Here is a 22,555-nt window from a genome sequence, read left to right on the forward strand (position 1 = left end):
GATAATGACTCTTGGTTTTCAGAAATTAGCAACTCTTTTTAGACTTCGATGACACTGTTATATCTAGTGATGTTTGTCAGACGTTTGAATGATAGTGAAGAAGATTTTGATGAATTGTTCAAAAAAATAGAAATAGCAATGGTGACACTCATCACCACATTTGTATGAGAATCATTTCACTAAGCCTATTGTAATAGAAGTAAGCAGGTAGAATTTTTTTAAAGCTAGCATTTATTTGAATGCAAATTCAACAAAATTATATGTTGTTAGGTTTCTGGGAATTGCTGCTGCTCCTCATCTGGAACCTCTGCTTGAATACCTTTCAGAAAAACTGACAAAAGACTGAACAGATTAAGCTGTCAGACAGTAATCACTGTTCACCCTCATATCTGACCCAACTAGCCTTATATTTATGTTTCCATAAATCTTCTGAAACATGGTATTGAAATGCAAAAAAAAAGAAAAGAAAAAAGGAAGGAAAAATTAATTTCAAGCTAAAAGAATTTCAATAAAGGAAAAAAGCTGATTTCAATGCTAGGCTATTGATGTTGTTCAATGACTATCTTATTATAAAATGGAAGAAATATTAAGAAAATGTATGACTTCTCCCTTGATTCATAATTACTTCTGACAACTATTTGATTGCATTTTTTTTTAGATTTTTTTTTAAAGGCAATGGGGTTAAGTGGCTTGCCCGAGGCCACACAGCTAGGTAATTATTAAGTGTCTGAGGCCAGATTTGAACTCAGGTACTCCTGATTCCAAGGCCAGTGCTCTATCCACTGCGCCACCTAGCCACCCCCTCATAATTTTTTAGAGTATGTCACTTTAATTGCTCTGAAGTTTTTAGGTTTCAACTTGCATGAAAATTAATGTATTTTTAATAGAAAATGTATACGATGTATCAGGGCAGCTAGATGATAAGTTGTAATGGGCCTAGATTTTGCAAGTCCTGAGTTCAAATCTAACTTCAGATATTTATTAGTTCTGTGACCATGAACAAGTCACTTAATCTCTGTTTGCTTTTATCATCTGGGAAAAGAAATAGCAAACTACTCCAGTATCCTTGCCAAGAAAACCCATGGAAAGTAGGGTCCGTGGGATCCCAAAGAGACATATGTACCTGAAGGACTATTCAGCAACAATATGTCAGCCTTGGAAGCAAAATTTCAAGGATGATAGGAGGGTTCAATTACCCCAAAAGATGCATATGCTCATCTGAAGCTATTGAGGTGAAAGCCAAATTTCCCCCATCTCTTGCCAGAAGACCATATTTCTGTGTTAAAAAATGAAGTACTTAAACAATAAGAATAGAAATCCCAAAGGAAGAAGCCATTAATCTCTGGAATTTAGCAGTCAGGATTTCCCAGGTGAACACTAATCTAAAATGCTAGTACAATGGGGATGAATGAATGTATCATAAATCAGACTTTTTGAAAACTAAAACTATATGCATAAGCACAGAAGATCAATTTACAAAGTACCAGAGGGGAAAACTTAGAACTTTTCTGAGTTGAGTTTAATGACTAAACATAAAATCTTTCTGAATGCAAAGTTCTTTTCTCTGTCCTCTCTCTCTCATATACACCTTTTTATGTTCATTGTTCTCTTATTCATGATCATAATAATATCTTACATTTATATATTATAATAACATCATGCTTCAACTATTTACAAAGTATCTTTTATATTATTTTCTTATTTAAGCTTCTTAATAACCCTTAGATATCCTTAGAGCTGTCATAATTAACTGTTTTACAAAGAATGAAAAGGACACTAAGCTGTTACAACTTGTCAATGATAACTCAATGGAAATGCCACTGAAAATTGGGTCTTCTGACTTTAAGATTGTGAGGTTTCCCCCTCCACCTCTGGTAGAAAATAATTGATTTCTCAAAGTATAGTATTATGCATCTCAAGATTAGACCTGGTTAATGAAGAATAAAGGAAATGTTTGAGTGGAAAAAGTAGGGACATCAAAAAAAAAAGATAAGTACTGGAGTATGAATTAGAAAAGAAAAAGTTAAAGATTAAAGGAAACCAAACATCTCTTCTTGAAGAAAGTGGAATTTGACAATTCTGTGTACATGAAGATGAAAATAAAGATGTATTAGAATAAGAGAAAGATTAAGTCCAAATATAAATGAATACATGTACACACACACACACACACACACACACACACACACACACACACACACGAATGGAACCAAAGAACAAATTAGGAAATATTTGCAAATTAATTCTTTGCACAAACTTTTCAGACTTCCTTGGTTCTTGCTCAATGAGGTAATGACAGTGGTAAAAATAGATCCAAATATCTGCTGTCCTAAGAACTTCAAGTTAAGTCAACAAGTATTTATTAAGTGCTTCCTAGGTAACTGGCACCATGCTAAGTTCCCTATTGCTCACTATTCATCTGCTGTCAAGAACTGGCTTTGACTAAATTGATTTGAATATGGGCATTTATTTGGTCTCCAAGAGGGACAGTTTCACTTTAACTATTTCACAACTACCTTCCCTTAGGGTAAATTTACCTCCCCACTTTTGAACAGAGTTCACAATATATGTTTCCCTTGTGGGTAAATAGTGTTATCTCTGTTTTCTATTAATCTCTTCTCTCTCTTTGATACCACAAGAAGTGATCAGTCAATAGTTCATTCATTTTATATTCTCTTCCTCTCTTTCTAGCCACCTTTGAACAAACTCAAATTCATGAGTCAACCCTAAGATACTAATCTCAACAAATTTCTTTAAAAAATTCATTAAGTATATATTATATGCATTCTGGGTTACCATGGTTGATACAGTGAAAGAAAAGCTATAACCCCAATTTCAAGACACTTTCATGTAATTAAAGAAAAGAATAGAAAAATGTGAAAAATGTGAAATAGGAGGATGCCATGGAAAGAGTTCCAGACAAAATCAGAGGACCTAGGTTCAAATCTAAGTCCTTTAATTTACCACTTTTGTAACTTTAGTCAAAGCACATTAACTTTTCTGAACTTATTTAAATAACAGTTAATACCATAACAGAGAGCTCACATATCAAATGATTACCACATAGATAATAATTGCAATATTATTTCAAATGAGAATCCCCTTATTTCAGGATAGGATAATCAGTAACAGAAATATTAATCTATGAGCTGGTTATTGTAAGATAGAAAGGTAAAGAGGGAGTGAAAAGAATTCTAAGGAAGTGGATATGATACTTGCTATAGAATATAAACAAAGCAGTTTGATTCTAATGGAATTCTTATAGGGTAGTAATGAAACAAGGCTAGAGCAGATACTGTTATACCTAATTAATTTATACTCATATAACAGAATGTGAAATTTAAAGATTATGTTAATGAGATGGAGAAGACTTTTGTATTAGGGAGTACAGGATTGAGTGGGAATATGAGAAGCTGAAAGTAAGGATTCAAGAATGAATGAGTAAAAGCCTGAACAAAATTAAAGGTGAGAACTGTGAGGAAGAAATGCATATGAAAGAAATTAGGAAGGAAGAGTCAATAAGACTTGGTACCTGAATATGGGATCAGACAGTGAGAGGGAATATGATTCAAGTTTTAGGCCTACAAAATTAAGAAAATGAAAAGAGGCAAATCAAGAAAAGAAACTATTTTTGTTTTGGCAATGGGGTTAAGTGATTTACCCAAGGTCACACAACTAGGCAATTATTATGTGTCTGAGGCTTGATTTGAACTCAAGTCCTCCTGACTTCAGGGCCAGTGCTCTAGCCACTGAGCTACCTAGCTGCCCCCAGAAAAGAAACTATTTTATTTGGTTTTTTTGGGGGGGGGGTTGCAAGGCAAATGAGGTTAAGGGACTTGCCCAAGGTCACACAACTAGGTAATTATTAAGTCTCTGAGATTGGATTTGAACTTAGATCCTCCCAAATCAAGGGCCAGTGCTCTATCCCTTCACCACTTAGGCATTCCATGAAAAGAAACTATTTAAAACAGAAACTTAAGTTCAGTTTCAGACAAATTGATTTTGAAATATAGCCAGGACATAAGGTCAAGTTGTAAATGGAACAGAGCAGAGAGAAAGTCAATTCAGCTATATCATAGTAAGGGAAGGCGAACAAGGTAAAATGAGGCTGAAAAGATAGGTAAGTTATAAAAGCTGAGTAGAGGAGTTTCTACTTTATCCTAAAGGCAATAGAGAGCTATTGAAATTATTGAATAGAGAAGTGACAGCAAAAATTTTGACAGATTTGTGGTAGATATATTGGAATAGGAAGAGACTTGAGTCAGGAAGACCAATGAAAAACTCTCTGCAAAGTCCAAATGAGAGGTGATGTAGGTTGAAACTAAGGTGGTAGCTATGTGAGTAGAGAAAAGGCCTGGGTACAAGAGATATTATAGATGATTAAAATGAAAAGATTTATAAACTGATTGTGAGAAATCTCGAAAATGAGAATGCCATCGAGTTTGCAAACCTGAGTAACTTGGTTTCAGAAAATGATAATGACCTCAATATAGGTAAATCCACAATCATAGAGGAAACTGGAAATAGGGAAAGGGCTGGGGAAGAAGTTAATACATTCAAAGAGCCTAGGAGAAATGTGGTCCCCTCTATGAAATAAGTTGAGTGGAAAGGAGTAGAATCTGTAGTCAATGAGACCAAAGAAATGAATGAGATTAAAAAGTGCAAAGGTTCAAGTATTAAACCTTAGTCAATGACTTTATTCAAAGGGCAGACAAAAGATAAAAGAACTAACAATGAAGATAGAGGTGAAATTGTTATAAAAATAGGAGGAAAAATAGGATTTGGTGACATTATGGAAACAAAAGAAAAGAAAGTTTATAGAAAGAAAGGTGATCCAACCTTCTCTTGAATATTGCATATGTCAAATAGATCAGAGGAAAGGAAACTAGATTTAGCTACTAGAAAATCATGTTTCACTTTCAGAAATATGGTTTGAGTAGAGTAGAAACCAGTGAAAACCAGATTAGGAAGAGTTAAAATGAGTTAATGGAATCAGTTCTTAAAGATTGCTAGTTCAAAAGTGAAAAAGTAAGGGGAAAATATTAGCTGGTTGGTGGCAATATAGTCAAAAGTCTTAAAAGACTGACTATAGTCTAGAGCTAGGCTAAACATACTAGAACCAGAGGTGTCTGATATCTAAGAATATCTAGCTGATATCCTGATATCTAAGAATAGAGATCTAGGCAATACATGTTTTATCTTTTTTTTTCCAGCTTAAGCATATGAGAGAGAATACTTAGTGAATAAAATTCATTAAAGGGTTAATATCCTGATTATTCTACCAGTCTTATCATGTCAAACATGGTTGTGATTAAAGTACAGAGCAAACATTTTCTTGCTAAAGCTTAGTTGATTCGCTCTAAATATTCTTTCAGAGGTCTTCTTAATTATAATGATATGGTATAAACATAAGAAAAAAAAGAATGTCAATTATCACTTTGTATAATAACAGTGTTAGTGTTCATATACATAAATTACAAGTGAGTCTACCAATTTAAGAGCAAAAAAAGGTGCTTGGTTTTGCAATTTAAAACTTTTGAATCAGTTCCTAATTTAGAAATTAAATCATTAAAGCCAATGGAATTAGTAATCACCACTGAAAACTCCTGCTTTGGAACATACGATGAACTCATTTTGGAGGTTTAAGTGGGGAAAAAAATCAGTAACATTTGACAGGACAAGATTTAAAGACTCATCTTTTCTCCATACATCAATTTTTGAAAGATTTGTTATTTCAACTCTATGGATATTCCCTCCACTCACATCTATTAAATGTCTAAGGAGAGATTTGAACCTACATCTTCCTGACTCTAATCCCAATGTCTTACACCTTACAGCCTCTCAATTCAAATTCAGATCACATCACCTTAATGATATGAATTTTCAAGGCAAAAAAGAAGTCAACATCTGGTCACCAATCTTTCAGTGATGAACCCTTGGACAGCAGAATAAAACCTCATGCTAAAACCTCATACTTATCTCTATCTCATCAGATTTGTCAAATGGCATTCCACTAAGGGTCAAATCCACACACATCAATAAAGTATCAGAGTAGAACTTTAATAGAGGACTTTATTCCTATGTCTATACTTTTGGCTGAGTTCCCTTTTCAGTCAGAATCAAAAACTACATTCTTGTTTGATACCCAGAATTATTGAAGAAAACCAGAGATTGAATTTCAAGTACAAATACTCTACCTTACTTTATGTCAGAGCAGCTAAAACTACTCACGATCAAGAGGACCATCTCTTGCTTCATCTCAGCCACATTGATTAGAAATGAAACTACAACCATATTAGATCCTTGTCTTGTGTTGTTAATTGTATTTTTTTGTTCAAACAGTAGCATGGTTTAGATATTTTTAAGACAAAACAAATTTAAGGTATTAACTTAAGCCTGAACCTATTCTTTAACACCATAATCTATCTGGCCTCAAGTTCCTCTGTCTATAAAAGTAATAACTCATGGCTGTCTTGGCTGAATTCCTGTGTCCCTTCATTGAATTCAGGATTTGAAGCATCTAAGGGAGCAGGATAGCTTATCATAAAAAGTCTGACAGTGCATGCATCAGAAGGGTTTATTGGATAAAGATAGAATCTTGTCCATCTGTTCAAGATATTTTATCACATTCTTATTCTTTTGCAGATTACCTACAAGGCAGTCAGTTCCTTTGACCCAGAAATAGATTTATCCAATCAAAGTGGAAGAGTTTCAAAGCTGGGAAATGAAACTCATTTCCTTTTTTTTGGATTGTATCCGGGAACCACATACTCTTTTACTATCCGAGCAAGCACAGCCAAAGGTTTTGGACCTCCAGCAACAAATCAATTTACCACAAAAATATCAGGTATTGTTGAAAGTGAATGACTGTGTCCTTCATCAAAAGCTGTATCATCTTTCAGATGCTAAGTAAACAGTCCTCTTTCAGAGTGCTGCTCAGGCAAAGATATTTTGAAATGTTTGAAATTTTTTGGAAGTCCAATAGTCAGATTTGTAGAGCTCTTGGGATTACCTTTTCAAAATTGTGTAACTCATATTTTATGGAAGCACAGGAATGAAGAGGGTACAACAATGCCTCCTGCTGTTTCAGCATTTAGTCTTGGGGTTTTGGAAGTGAGACAGAGGGTTCTGTTCAGTGTTCACTCATCCTTTACACAATTCTGAATTAACACAGAGACAGTGCAGGAAAATTGTGGTAATGAGCCATGGACAATTGAGAACTCAGCAGAAATGCCTCTTTGTTATGTGGATGGAGTTTGCTATAGAGGTTTGCAGCCTCCCAGGGTAATTCCTTCTCTAACAGATACACAGGATGAAGGATGAAGACTGACAGCCCAAGACATAGTTCCCTCTAATCAGTAGTGAGATTCAAATAAATTAACCACTGGTTCGGCAAACTCAACATAAAATTGGGTATGGGTTCTACCAAACCAGTCTGAACTGGCTGATTCTCACTACTGCCTTTAACTTTTTAGCTTTGGAAATTCAACTGTGCCTCCCTTCAATGGTCAGACCTTTTAAATGTTTTTTACAGAGTTGTATAACTGTGCAGAATGTATTTGGGGGCTGATTTTTTTTTCTTTACCATTTGGGAAATTAAGTTGGGCATCTGCTGTGAAATTAATAGCAATTTCTCCAAAGAGCTCTTGAAATTTTTCAAAACTTCTAGGCAGTTGGGTACCTCTTTCTCATTTTGAAGGGAAACCACAATGAGATGATGGCATGTTTTTAACTAGCATAGTGTTTTTAGTTTTATTCCTACTCATCATTATTGATTTTATTCAGCTTTTTAGTGGATTATTGATAATTGAGGAACACTACCAATTTTCTGCTGCAGATTTTTGGAGGGGGTTAAGTTGAAGGTTTCTTTTTGATCACTTGTCATTCAAAAGATAAATTTGTGGTATGTAGGCCAATGAAAATGATTTTGAACCTGAATTCAAATGATTCCCAACTTAATATAAAATGATCAGGTCAGAGCTCACGGGAAAGCATAAACAGTGAATTAACTGAATAGGACTTTTGAAATGTGGGCTTTACCATAAAACTTCCCACAATTCAATAGGACTAAGAAATAGTCCATGACTTTTCTGGACAAGACACCAGATTTTCGTTAACCATTTTAAAGTAGAGGTAACAAAATTTATTACTTCAGTTCAGAAAGCATTGATTAATATTTACTGTGTGCCAAACACTGTCCGATGTACAAAGCAATGCTTACTCCTTTGGTTATATCTTCCCTCCATTCCTCTTTAATCATCCCTTCACAGAAAAAAAGCTCACATGAAACTAACTAATTTGTAAACAGTACAAAAACCACCACCAAAAAAAAGATTTCAAACACCTTTAGTATTCTTCCATGGGCTCAAAATTGGACCAAAAGTCATCTCAAAAGATCCAGGGCAAGAGTAACTTGGGAAGAGAAAACATTGTCTTATTATCTCAAACTTTGCAACACTTTCCAAACTCCTTGAGAACTCTTTGGGCATTTGAAACCATAGTCAGAAAAATATTTATAGCAAAAGTATGCTGATATTTAATTTTGATCTCACTTTTTAAAAAGTTGTATTTGGAATATACATAATTTCAGTTTGAAAAAAATGCAAAATAAAAGAGCTTTACCTTTTGGGCCTTGTGCCTGGCTTTCTTTCATATATCTCTATCTCTCTATCTCTATCTCTATCTCTATCTCTATCTCTATCTCTATCTCTATCTCTATCTCTATCTCTATCTATTTCTATCTACATCTATATCTATATCTGCATCTGTATCTTTATCTCTCTCTCTCTATATATATAATATACATATATATATCCATATGAGGAAAATGTAAATTAAACTCTTTGCATAGTGATGACCATCACTTCACTACAAACCTCATCATTTTTCATATGTTCTTTGCCATGTTAAGAAGACTTAAAAAAATAAAATTTTCAGGAAAACCCAAGTCTATAACTAAGTAAATGAAAATAATAACCCCCCCCCCCATTTCCTTTTGCAGCCCCTTCAATGCCAGCATATGAACTGGAGACACCTCTGAATCAAACTGATAATACTGTGACAGTTTTACTGAAGCCTGCCCAGAGTCGAGGCGCTCCAGTCAGGTATGGGCCAGGGGGTCTGGGTGCAGGAGCAAGGACTCTTCTGGATATTAACAAACACTTTGTTAATTTATTGACTGTTTCTCAGGAATTTTTTTTCTACCCAGCAGCCAGCTTGTAAACCCATATCTTTATTAGTTCTAATTAAATTAAATAGCTAAGGAAAATGAAAGTGCTTTGATGTTGGCTGCTCAATTATTGTTTAAAGGATTTGATCCAGATGCAAGTGACTTGTTCTTTGAAGATAAGGAACAAAGCCCCAGCCCTTGTTGGGTGGGTGGTTTCTTTACTTCTGAAGGTAATTGCTTGACTACAGTGTTTAGAGTTCAAGGGCAAATTTCTGTCCTGAGCCATCTTTTTATAATATTTCATTTTGTTTATATCAGAGGTTTGAATAAATCCAATTTTAGTGAGGTAATTAATTTCTTAAAAATGGATTGTGAAATGCAGGCCTTAAATATATATATATATATATAAATATATATTTATATTTATATATAGCACACATACACACAAATATATATACAAATAGGAAAGAAAATAATTGTAGAATTCATATCTGACCAGATTTGATTGTTTTTTTTTCTTTTTTACTACCAGAATTAATGGTTATAAATCCTCATTCCATGATGGTGTGTATTTTATATCCTGGTTTAAAATTATGCATAAATCTTACAGTGAGTAGAATTAGAGAATCATTTTTTCATAGGAAAGAACTGAAGAATGCCAAATTGCTCTAAATATGAACTTGACATATCTCATTAATCTGTATAAATGAAATTTGTGCTTGTTCTGTAGGGAATTTAGACTCTTTACCTTTGAATTACAAGGAAAAATTTTCTTGATAATTAATATGTCATTACTTCAAGAAAAAAAACTACATTTAGAATTAAAAGCTATAAAAATTTCTTATGCCCGTATTGCTGCTGAAGATTTTGATAATTTCAATTCATTTTTGATACATGGTTCTATCCTATCACAAAGGAGTGGAAATATCACACTGCTTTTCTCAAATTGTATCAAAAGCATTCTAAGACAAATTAGATTACTTTCTGTTTTACGTAAAATACCTGTCATTCAAATCAAGCATTTGTGATAGAGTAATTTTCTCTCAAAAACAGTTTGCCATAAAGAAAAGGTGAGACAGTAAAACCAGAGAGAAAATCTATACTAATCCAAGGCTTCAGAATTATAGAGGAATTGCTAGAGACTTTTATATGAAACCTTTGAAGATGATAGGAAAACATTTTTGTTTCATCTTATCATTCAATGTGCCCAATGTGAAAGCACTTTGAAAACAGTAAATATGGCTTATTGTTGTAAGACAAATTTTTATCATCATTATCGGCATCATACTCACTGTAAACATGAGACTTTTTGGATTACCTGTCCAGTAGATAAGGGTACTATAATGAGTATTAAGCCTACAGTTGTAAGAGAGGGGGTTTAAATTCCAAATCTTACATTTACTAGCTATGTGACAATGGCCATGTCATTTAACCTCTTAGAGTCTCACATTTTTAAAATGAAAAATAGGGGTTATGATAATACTTCTCCCACTGGGTAGTTGTGAAGAGCAAATGTTTTAATTTATGCACATTTATGCATAATTGCAAATCTTTGCAATTTTTGTAAAATGTTACATAAATGTCTCATTTTTACTCTCATTTTTAATAGTTATGAATTGAAACTACTCATTGTCTTTGACAGAGGATTGGATGCAATATGGATTTTATTGGTTTTCTAGGACTTGGAGTTACAGTCTATGAGTGCGTAGGGGGAATAATACAATCATAAGGTTTAGAACTAGAAAGAAAGGATTTTTTAATTAATGCACATAATTAATTTATGTTTAATGCACATAAAGCCCGCATAGACTAACTTCTCTAAACTAAGCTAATACCTTCAGACTTCCTGGGAAATTAAAAGAATTTTCAAGAGATCACTCATTCTCACTGCTTCCAAATTGTGCTACACTTAAGTATCCAAGAACATAGGGTTTCTAACCTGTTGATCTCATCTTCTCCTTCCTCCTTCTGGATCTTGTTCCATCTAGTATCTCTTCCTGTTAGCATTTTCCTGAATGTGTAACTCCTATAGAAAATTCAGTAAATATTTATTAGTAACTGCTGTGAAGGGTATTAGGAAGATATAAAATTTAGAAAAGACATGACCTCTGCCTCCAAGGAGCATCACACACTGGGGAAATATTTAGCCTTTTCTCTTAAAAAAGGTAGTAATATGATTATTTCATCATAATAGCTTTTCAGCAACTATATTTCTTCAAGTAATATAATAAAATGGTACTAGAACATATTAATTTCAAGTAAATTGGCATTGTTTGTGCTCATTTTAAAAGATATATTTTTAAGGATATGCATAAATATGTAAAATATATATATATATATATACAATATGTATATACATATATAAGCTGTGTAAATAGATGGATGGATAGGGAAGCTTACGAATAGTGGGTCAAGTAAGGGGATAGAGAAGGTAGAACAAGTAGAACCTGAGAATTCCTTATACCAAAGAAATCACAGATCCATTCTCAATTTCTATTAAAATTATAGGAACATACAGAAATGAATATACTATAAAATGTAAACCATTTCATGATAAGAAAATCACATAGGATCAAACTATATGCTGTCTCTAAGTCTAAGAAAGAAGCAATTCTGTGAGAGAAATGATTATTAGTAACCAATGATTAGGGAAGATACAGAGTTTTCCCCTTTTCTAAAGTTCTGATTTCAAAAATTCAGTCTCTCTTGAAGAACAATACTGACAATGAAATTGAAGTAACTTCTTAATAATCTTGTTCAGACTCCACCCAGGTAGGGAAATCATTATGTGCTACTCAGGTTTGAGTGGGGATAAATTCTCTGAATAGATTGTCCAAGCCTGAGGGTAACTTAGAAGTAAATGACATATTAAAAATTCATTTGAATAGGATTAGTCCCTCATTGTAATACTCATTCTCTCATTAATTGTTAACCAATCAGACTTGATTGCCACACTTGGGAACACCCCTCTTCCAAAAGGACATAAGCTCCTTGAGCCTGCTGCTAAGATTGTATTTGGTCTAAGAGAGATTACCAAATGGTCATCCTTTTATTAATAAACATGCTGGCATTATTAATAAAATGATTAAATTATCCAGAAATTATGTCTTTTGAACTCTAAACATCACACATGACTGCCTATAGAGAATTCTTTAGAGGTCTCCTGGAGTAGGTGGAATGTCCTTGATTTATCTAAAATATTGTTTTGGATTATTAACATGTAGAAGAGAAATGTCTTTAGGAAAGCTAAATTTTCTTAATAGACATTCAAGATTAAGTAACAATAAATATGTCCTTTTCACCTTATACCTTTTGTTGTTAAAAAGTAGAAGTTCGCTTTAAGAGGGTTAGTTGTTAGACCATAATGAGAGGGATTATCTCTTGAATAGAAAGAAGATCTAGTTGAAGTAGTTAGTTTGGAAATTGTAGCCATAATACCCTAAAGCTAAATGGAGTATTTTAAAATCCCAAGAATTCATTTTCTCTTTGGGGATATAAGAACACTGATTAGGGTGGTAAAAGGGATTTTAAACACAAAGCTACAGAGTAGACAAAAACAGATGAACACATCTGGAGATTTATAAAACACTCATGTAATCAAACACAAGAAAGTGCTCCCCAAGCGGATATGATAAATAGAAGAAAGAATAGAAATGAAAGTGAGCATCTGTTTACTTGCCCAGATTGTGCTTAGTATTATGTTTTCAAAGATACTTTAGTTGTACAGTTTCCAAAACCCATGCTTTCATTGATTTTATTTTTTCTTTAATCTATATTCATTGATGTTGAAAATTTGACCATATCTCATTTATGCTCTTCTCTAAGTAAGGTGGTTGTGGATCAATCGATTCTCCTCTAGTCACCCCAGTTTAGTTAATGCAGATTCTTGAAATTGCTCTGAACTCACGGTTTAAATGATGTTGTCTTTTTATTGATCAACACATCAGTTCTATCACCTAAAAGTATTTAATTCCTGAGATAGATGAGCAGAACATAAATTCCAACAGTCAGGTCATTAACTCAAAGACTTAGGGGAGTCAGAATTTTTTATTTTTCTGTTAGGGTTCAACTTTAATCCTTCTGTATGACAAAGAAACATTGTATTTCTTTCCCTCATTTAGAATCATCTTACTATGCTTTCTCCTCATCACTGTTCAACAAATATATGTATATGTATACACACACACACACACACACACACACACACACATACACATATAATTTTTGGAAAGATTTTTGGCAGGAAGTTAAGTTGCTTGAAATAAAGGGTAGATTTTACAAAAGTTGTGCTTTTGTTATATTAACAGCAATAACATCTTTCTCTTGGTTTTTCTACCTGCAATGCTTATCTCACCTACTGTGTATATAGTTCAATCTCCCTAATTAGTAATGCAGTTGCTATTTACTCTACCAATAGTTAGAGACAATATATAGGTATGATTTGTCATTTTACTTCCTCAAGTGGTTGTATCTTTATTTCACCATTGCTTTGAAACAAACTGCATTTCTTCAGAGTAATAGTATTATATGAGAACACATCTTTATTGTTCTTTTAGTTGTTTCAGTTGGGTCCAATTCTTTATGATCTCATTTGGGGTTTTCTTGGCAAAGATATTGGTATGGTTTGTCATTTCCTTCACCTCATTTTACAAATGAGGAAATTGAAACAGATAGGATTAAGTGACTTGTCCAGGTCACATAGCTAGTAAGTGTCTAACCTTAGATTTGTACTTAGACCTTCCTGACTTCAGGCCTAAAGATTTATATATTATGCCACCTAGCTAGAGCATGTTAGAATTTAATTTTCACAGTTTTTTTCCCAGTCGCTTTCTTTTTATACATGCATTAGAAGTCACTAAGTTGAAAACATCTTTTAGAGTTGGTTTTCCTAAAAAAAAATCCACTGTATATCTATATCTATCAAGACATTTTCTTTCTTTCTCTCTCATATATATATATATATATATATATATATATTATATGTATATTATATATATATATATTTTATATTTTTTTATTTGACTTTTTGTAAGACAATGAGGTTAAGTAACTGGCCCAAGGTCACACAGCTAGCTAAGTCTAGATTTGAACTTGGGTCCTCCTGACTCCAGGGCTATCTATCTATCTAGCTAGCTATCTATCTATCTATCTAGATCTCTCGGGTTTGAGCACCAAAAATTCCTAAAATGTTGGATGGTTCAAATACTGTTGATTTTTCTAAAATCTATAACTAAATTTATTTTAGTATTTTATTTTCAGTGATGTATTTACACTTACCATGTAACACCTTAGTCTACCTACATAAGCACTGGGTGTCTCTGGTTAACTATCAGTATGTTTCAATGGATCTTTAATTTTATCTATGGATGTATACTTTTCTAGTCAGGTTACAACATATCCATGCCTGTCTGTGCTTTGAAAGTTTTGTTCATCTCTTCATATAGGTGCATGTTGGTTTTTCTGAATTCACATATATATATATCAATAAAGTTAAAATAACCTGTGAAATAAAGAAAATGATGGATAGATAGATGTATGGGTGATACATCATTGATGTTGAAAATTTGACCCTCCAACCCCCCCCCCAGCAGCAAACTGTCAGGTTAGCATTGTATATACATATTTTTGATAAACATGTTTACAGATTAGTCATTTTCAGTTGATGAATTAGGATTAAGGGTAGAGATAATTTTTATAAAGTATTCATCAGACTTTGAAGGGTTTTTTTTTTTGTTTTTCTTCCTCTGGATGGAGATAACATTGTACATAGCCAGTCTAATATGGTCGTCCAATACAAGAACTTATTTTTATATAGTAACATATAGAATATTTTTATATATACATATTTATTGTATGCCCTCTATATAGGATATATTCTGTAGATAGAATTAGAGTGCAGTTTCTATTTGACTATTCTATACATTCTAAATTCTATTCATAACTTATATTAAGAATGTATATATATATATGTATATATATATATATATATATGTATGTATATATGGGGAGCAATATGGAACTATGCCCAAAGAACAATAAAAATGTTCACTCCCCTTGAACAGCAATTCCAATTTTAGGCCTATATCCAGAAGAAATCATAAAAAATGAGAAAAGTCCCACATGTTCCAAAATATTCATAGCAACTCTTTTTGTAGTGACAAAGAATTGGAAATTGAGTAGATGCCCATCAATTGGGGACTGGCTAAACAAGTTATGGTACATAAATACTATGGAACATTATTCTGTAAGAAACCAAAATTTATTGGACTCTAGAGAAGCATGAAATGAGTTATGGGATTTCATGCTGAGCAAAGGGAGCAGAACCAAGAAAACAATATACAATCAATAACAATATTGTGAGATGAACAACCTTGATGGAAGCAGCTCCTCTCAGCAGTCCAGAGAGCTAGAACAACCATATTAGAACAACTATGGACAATGCAATCCCTATTCAGAGGAAGAAAAACAAAACAAAACAGAAACAAAAAATAAAACAACCCTTCAGGATCTGATAAACACTTTATGAAAGTTATTTATGTTTCTCTTTCCTTTAATCCTAATTCCTCATACCAAAAATGTCTAATCGTAAACATGTTTATCAAAAATATGTATGTACAGTGCTAACCTGACTGTTCATTGTTGAAGGGAGAGGGGTGGGAAGGGAGAGTAGAAGGAAATTTTGCAATTTAAAAATATGCATGTGAAAAAATAATAATGAAAAAGAAAAAATATAAATGTAACTTTTTATTTTATAACAGAGGAATTTTTAAATCTACTGAAGGTAAATCATTTATTAATATACACCGTGGTCATACATTTGTTATGTATATCATACTGTGCTCAAATTCCTAGGTAAAGGATTAGTTTTTGCTTCACTGAGGAAAGGTAATTTATTCATATTTTCTTTATGCAATTTCTAATGGCATTGCTAGTAACTTTGTGGTTTCAATCCCCACATAAACTAGTTAGACTTACTGTAAAATCACTGTCTGACACAAACTCTACTTTTATCCTTAGCCAGCAATTGACACATTATGGGCTGAACTCAGGGGATCGGACAGAAGAGCAGACATAAATCAGAGGACACTATAATGCCACTATAAGAAAAACAATTTAATGATCTTGGTAATAGGACATTCTCCTTCCCTTCCACTCCTCCTCCCCATCTCCCCTCCTCCTCCTCTCCCTCTTCTCCTCACCCCTCCACCCCTCCACCCTCCTACTTCTCTTTCCCCCTTTCTCTAATTTTCTCCTATCTCCTCCTCCTCAGCCTTTTGCTTTTCTGTTACTAGAGTTCCATTTTGGGGGAATATAGGAAATTTGGTTTGGAAAATGATCATTTTGAAAACACAAAGTAATTATAAATGCAAATAATTCAGGACCATAATCAATCTGTATTCCTATTCACCCATGTTTGTGCCATGTCAAGAGAAAAAAATGATATTTTTATGTACTTTTCCCTCCTGGATTTTAAATTGCCCTTATACGTCAAATTATTATTCAACAATGGTTACAACCTCATAGTTATTTAAATGATAAAAATGTAATATTAGAGAAAACATTGAGAAAATGATTTATAAATAGGGATATTTGAATCTCATCAACATCTTTGTTTATGTGTATATATTTGCATATACATGCATATGCTAAGGTGTGTAAGTATACATATATTTACATATATATGATATACACACACATACAGAGAGAAAGAGAGAGAGAGAATGAAAAAATGAGCTTGCTTTGAATTTGTGCAAAGTTTCTCTTGGAATTTTATTTTGAAATTTTTTTGGTACCTGAGAATTAGTCTTTTAAATATCCTGATGGAAACTATAATGCATTATCAATTTTAAAAGTTTTTCCTCAAGCTTTGCATGAAACATTATTAGAGTGGCATTTCCCATTAAAAGTTATATAGGGAAATGTTCCATGTCTTAGATATTAAAAAGCCTATTTAAATGTTTCTATACATTTTATCTATTTTTTAAGGCCAGAATGAAACATTATGAAGTAATATGTGTTTTCAACACCTTCTTCCTCTTGCCATCTAGTCTTTCAGATTTTTCCATGTCCCTTAAAAGTGCCTTGACATCTATAATTGCTTCATTCAGATTCCCACACTAGTATTCTATCCCTCTTTTCCTTTTTTGAAATTTTTTAATATTTTTTCAAATTACGAAAACAATTTTTAACTTTTTTAGATTTTTTTCAAATCCTCACCCTCTTTCCACACCCCACTCCCACACCCGAGATGGCAAGCAATTACATATAGATTATCCATGTACAGTCATTTGAAACTATTCTATATTAGTTATGTTGCAAAAGAAAACACAGAACAAAAAAGAAAAAGAAAGTGAAAAGATATCCTTCAATCTGCATTCAGGTTTTCATTTCTTTCTTTGGAGGTAGATAATGTTTTTATCATAAGTCCTTCAGAATTATCTTGAATCATTGAATTCCTGAGAATAGTTCACAGTTGATCACGGTATTGCTGTTACTTTGAACAATGATCTGGTTCTGTTCACTTCACTTTGCATCAGGTCAAGTAATTGTTTTAGGTTTTTCTGAAAGCATCCTTCTCATACTTTGTTATAGTATTAACCAATACAGTATATACCACAGCTTTCTTGTCACTCTCCAATTGGCAGGTTTATCCCATTCACATGCTACTTCCTTACCCACATCCTGACCACCCAGGGTCTTGCATAATTTCAATGTTATCTGTTTCTCCCTCACCCCTACCCCCACTAGTCAAACTTCTCTAACCTATATTTTTTCATTTCAAGACCCAGGACTCCATATCGTCCAAGAAGTCAATTCATTAGTGTGATTCACCAATTCATTCTAATGTGCTTGTAACTGAAGACTAGGAACAGTCTCCTGATTTCCAGTAATAATGATTTTCTGGAGATGGCTGCCTTGCCTTTGTTTCCTAAACTAAAGAAGTCCTGATCTACAGAATAAAGGGATTGGACTAAAAGCTTTCTAAGGTCCCTTTAAACTTGAGCTAATGCTAATACCTTCCCTCTGATAATACATTCTATTTACACATAATGTACACAATTATTTTCAAATTCTCTCCTCTCTAAGACTGTGAGTTCTTTGAGGGTAGGAAACTTATTTTTGCTTTTCTTTAAATCTCCAGCACTTATCCTAATGAATGGCAGATTGTTAACATTAATTGAATGAAAAAACAGAAATAAACAGTACAATGGAATCTTTTATGCTTCATAATTTTTTTTATCAAATTTGTGAATATAAAACTTTGATCCAATATTGTTTATGGAAAAATTCCTGTTCCCTTATCATATTTTCATCAGGAATTTCCTCTGCATGTGCAGATTAAACTCATTAAGATTTTGTAGAGCTAAGGAAACAGACATATGGCTCACTAGTTATTTGTCTTCTCAATCCCCTAAAATTTTCAGTAGTAATAGTACTTTTTATTTTGTTCCTATTTTGAAGTACCAGTCCCTTTTTCAATTATTGTAATAACTATTCTTTTGACACCTTCAGAATTATTTCACCTTTTACTTTGCATTCTTCTCTGTATGTTTGGTCTAATTCAACTATTTTTCTCTTCTTTATTTTCTTTTGTTCATTTTTTTCCCCTCATGTAGCACATTGGGAACTATAATGTTCAAAGCCACTCTCACTGAGGGAGAAAATAGTTTGCTATGAAAATGTCCCAGGTCACTTACTATTATTGCCTGCACAAGTATACTTCACTTTAATCAGGTCTAATAGTATAAAAGAAAAAAAATCCACTTTAATCATAAAATTAATTAAAGGATTTCCTTAATTGCAGATTTCCTTTAAATTACATGTTTCCTCATGTTTCCTTAATATTTCAAAATATGATTCGTTAATCAAAAATATCATTTTTACGGTTTTTGAGAAACCTTTTTTTACTATACTACTGACAGCTGCCTGCTCTATATCCTTCACCTTTTCACCTCTGGAAAATCACTGCCTTGGTAAACCCTGAGGGAAGTTCAGTTCTTTTTTCCTGTGGACTCTCAGTCTTGAGTAGGTTATAGGTTAATCATTCTAAACATGTGCCATGCATAAAATAGAGGAAACTGTTACTGCTTCATATCAAGAACGTAATTATTATCATAACAATGCAATAGGATTATTAGGAATATGAAGTTCTAATTCAGGGTAAAAATATTGATAGTTTCAGCATCTGATGTAAATTACTTTCTTTTAGGAAACTTTTAGAAAGACTTTACTCAAGGAATCAAAATGTAACAAATTTATTTATCTTAAACCTTTTCCTTATTTCTACAAGCACTTCCTGATGGACATTATTAGTTACTTCTTAATGTTGATTGTCCTTTCATATATTACCCCCAATAAAGTGGTTATGGTCAAAGAAGCTTACAATCTCGGGGGGGGGAGATACCAATTTATAAATTTGATTTATATAGGATATATTAGAGGTAATCTGAGAGGGAGAAAATTAAAGGAGACTTACCTCAAAGTGTTTTTTTACCTCATTCTGGAGGACTTTATTATGGTGATGTTTCTTTAAGTACCCAAACTTCCCAATTCCTCAATCTTCTACATTTCCTTGACCTACTCCTTTACTCCATCTTGGCTACACACTGAGAAATTTGATTTTGCCATCACTCACAAGTGTTCCAAGTCTGTATTCATAATCTTCAAAATTTCTTTATCTGATGAATACTTTTTATTTCTCTATCTTCCCTTTGCTTTGCAATCTCCATTTCTATTCTTCTCACTCACACTCACCCTCATGTGGTCAAAGTACTGTCAAATATTATTGATGCCTTCACAGTCCTCATATACATTTTTTTCTCTTCCCTGAAATAGCTATCACCCTGGCAATAATTCCCTCTTATATATTGGCTAGTCTATTGTCATAGTCTGCTAATTGAGCTCCTTGACTCAAGTCTTTATCCACTCTCATTTATTTTCCATTCAACTGACAAAGTTATTTTCCTTAAAGTGAATATTTGACCATTTTACTGTGTCCCATCACCCACCCCCAAAATGATCCAGTGGTTTTCAGTTTCATCCAGGATCAATTTAAAGCCCTTTAAAACCTGGACACTTTCTGTATTTCAAGTATTTAATAATAATGATGATGATGATAATTAACATTATTTTTTTTTGTTTTTTGCAAAGCAATAGGGTTTGGTGACTTGCTCAAGATCACACAGCTAGGTAGATCAGAATAAGATGGTCAGAGGTTGTGGTGAGGCCACCTAGCTGCCCCAATTGGTCTATTTTTTAATCAATTCAGAACCTGAAAAGATTCAAGCTTTGAGTTGGTGTTGAATTTTGCCCAAGATTTTATCAGCAAAATTTTGCACTGTTGAGTTTCTATAAAATGATCTGTTTAATTTTTTAAAAATAGAATCTTAAAAACAAAAACCTCCCAAAGCATTAAGATTCTAAATATTTGTGGGGATGAATAAACAATATTTTGGTACATAGATTAGATATTTCCTTATGTTCCTCTGATGAAAATGCATCTCTCTTTTACATATTTTTATATTGCCAGTTTCCCATGATTAGACTCCTCTTTCCTCTTCCACTTCTGCCTCTTGGAATCCTTGATTTCTTTGAAAATTCAGCACAAGAACCACATTTAAATGAAATCTTTGCTCAACTCTCAAGTTGCTAGTACCCGTGCCAACAAACTACTTTTTATTCATTTGGTGTAGATTCTGCAATGACCTATATATGTATATGTTTTCTCCTCCAAAGGAATGTAAGGTCCTTGAGGACAGATGTTTGTTTGTGTGTGTGTGTGTGTGTGTGTGTGTGTGTGTGTGTGTGTATACATTATATATGTCTATATGTATACATCATATATATATATAATATATATAATCTATTTGGTTTTAATACCTGTCACTTTACTAAAAAGTGTCTTGAATTTAAAATGAAGAGAAATCGAGGATAGATAATATTTCACCATCATTGTTGCATATCTTATACTGCTGCTAGGTGGTTCAGTGAATAGTGCTGTTCCTGAAAATGAGGAAGACCTGAATTCAATTCTAGCTTCAGTCACTTTCTAGCTTTATAACCCTTGGAAAGTTGCTTAACTTCTGTCTCAGTTTCCTCATCCATAAAATGGGTAGAATAATTATGCCACCCTCTAAGATTTGCTGTGGAAAATAAAATGACATAATATTTGCAAAGTGCTTTGTAACTATTAATGCCTTATAAAATATGAATTGTTATTAAGTTTGTAACATTAGTTATCTTTAATTAGAGTTCAAATCTGATCTCAGACATTAACTAGTTGTGTGACCCCGGGTCAAACTTTTAAAATCTGTTTGCCTCTATTTCCTCATATGTAAAATGAGCTGGAGAGGGAAATGGAAAACCATTACAATATCTCTGCCAAGAAAACTGCACATGAAGTCATGAAGAGTTAAACACAAATGAAAAATGACTGAAAAACAACAAATGCATTTATTGATTGAGCTGAAAGTTCAGAATTAAAATAGAAGAGGCAGCCTGATTGATGGAGAGAATATTAGATTTCTAGTCAGATATACTAGCTTTTCACCTTTATAAACTTGAATAAGTAATTTAACCTCATTAGACCTCAGTTTTCTTAGTTAATTCAATGATATCAAAGATCTCTTTTATCTTTCTTAGTTTTTGTTTTCTAAATCCCTTTCTATCTCTAAAAATTCTAAGATTCTGTGTTAAAAGGGAAATATTTCATTGTATTCAAGCAGTATATCCTAGTAAAAATCCTTTAGTAGATAAATTGCCATCCTAATTGTTAAAATGAAATTGCCTGCGTTACATTTTAGATGACTGCAAATTATATCTTCAATATATAAAATTCTGTCTATGAGATAGATAATGGACCTGACACTATCAAGGAGAAAAGAATAAATTGTTTTTGGAAGGACATTAATGCTAATTTCCCATTTAGCTGCTCTAGGAAAAGTGGACAAAATGAGTTTGCAACTCCAAAAATTGAGCAGTTTATTCCTATGTCTTCAGCAAGATTAGACAAAATGCATCTAGTTATCTGAGGCACTTTTGAGTAAAGAGTGCCAAATATAAGATATCAGTTTTTATTATTAAACATGATTTTAAAAATAATAAAAGCAGAAACATTTTAGGGTATTAAGAGAAAATAAATAGGTTGTCTATTGAAGTAATTATTGTTGATATCTGGAGTGTTAATAAATCATTCAAAACTGCCCAACTAATTTTCTAACAAGTCTCTGAAATTAGACAAAAATTCTAATGTACAATGGTTTTTAAATGCTTGATTTAAAGTAAACATTTAATGCCTATTTATTAGAGATCTCCTAAAAGTCTCTGCCCACTACACATATACTTGTTCATCCATGACACATATATATACATACAACACACACAAAC

The 22,555-nt window shown here is 32.8% G+C and overlaps 1 protein-coding gene across 1 annotated transcript in view; it reads left to right on the plus strand.

Moving 5' to 3' along the window:
- The window catches only part of PTPRM (protein tyrosine phosphatase receptor type M), a 1,090,562-nt gene that overhangs the window by 644,559 nt on the left and 423,448 nt on the right, over nucleotides 1-22,555 (plus strand). Inside the window, exons 10-11 of the mRNA XM_074202077.1 lie at nucleotides 6,646-6,847; nucleotides 9,002-9,104. Coding sequence (XP_074058178.1) covers nucleotides 6,646-6,847; nucleotides 9,002-9,104 — 305 coding nt within the window. The remainder of the gene's footprint in view (nucleotides 1-6,645; nucleotides 6,848-9,001; nucleotides 9,105-22,555) is intronic.

The sequence above is a fragment of the Macrotis lagotis genome, chromosome X (genome assembly GCF_037893015.1).
Source record: "Macrotis lagotis isolate mMagLag1 chromosome X, bilby.v1.9.chrom.fasta, whole genome shotgun sequence".
NCBI lineage: Eukaryota > Metazoa > Chordata > Mammalia > Peramelemorphia > Peramelidae > Macrotis > Macrotis lagotis.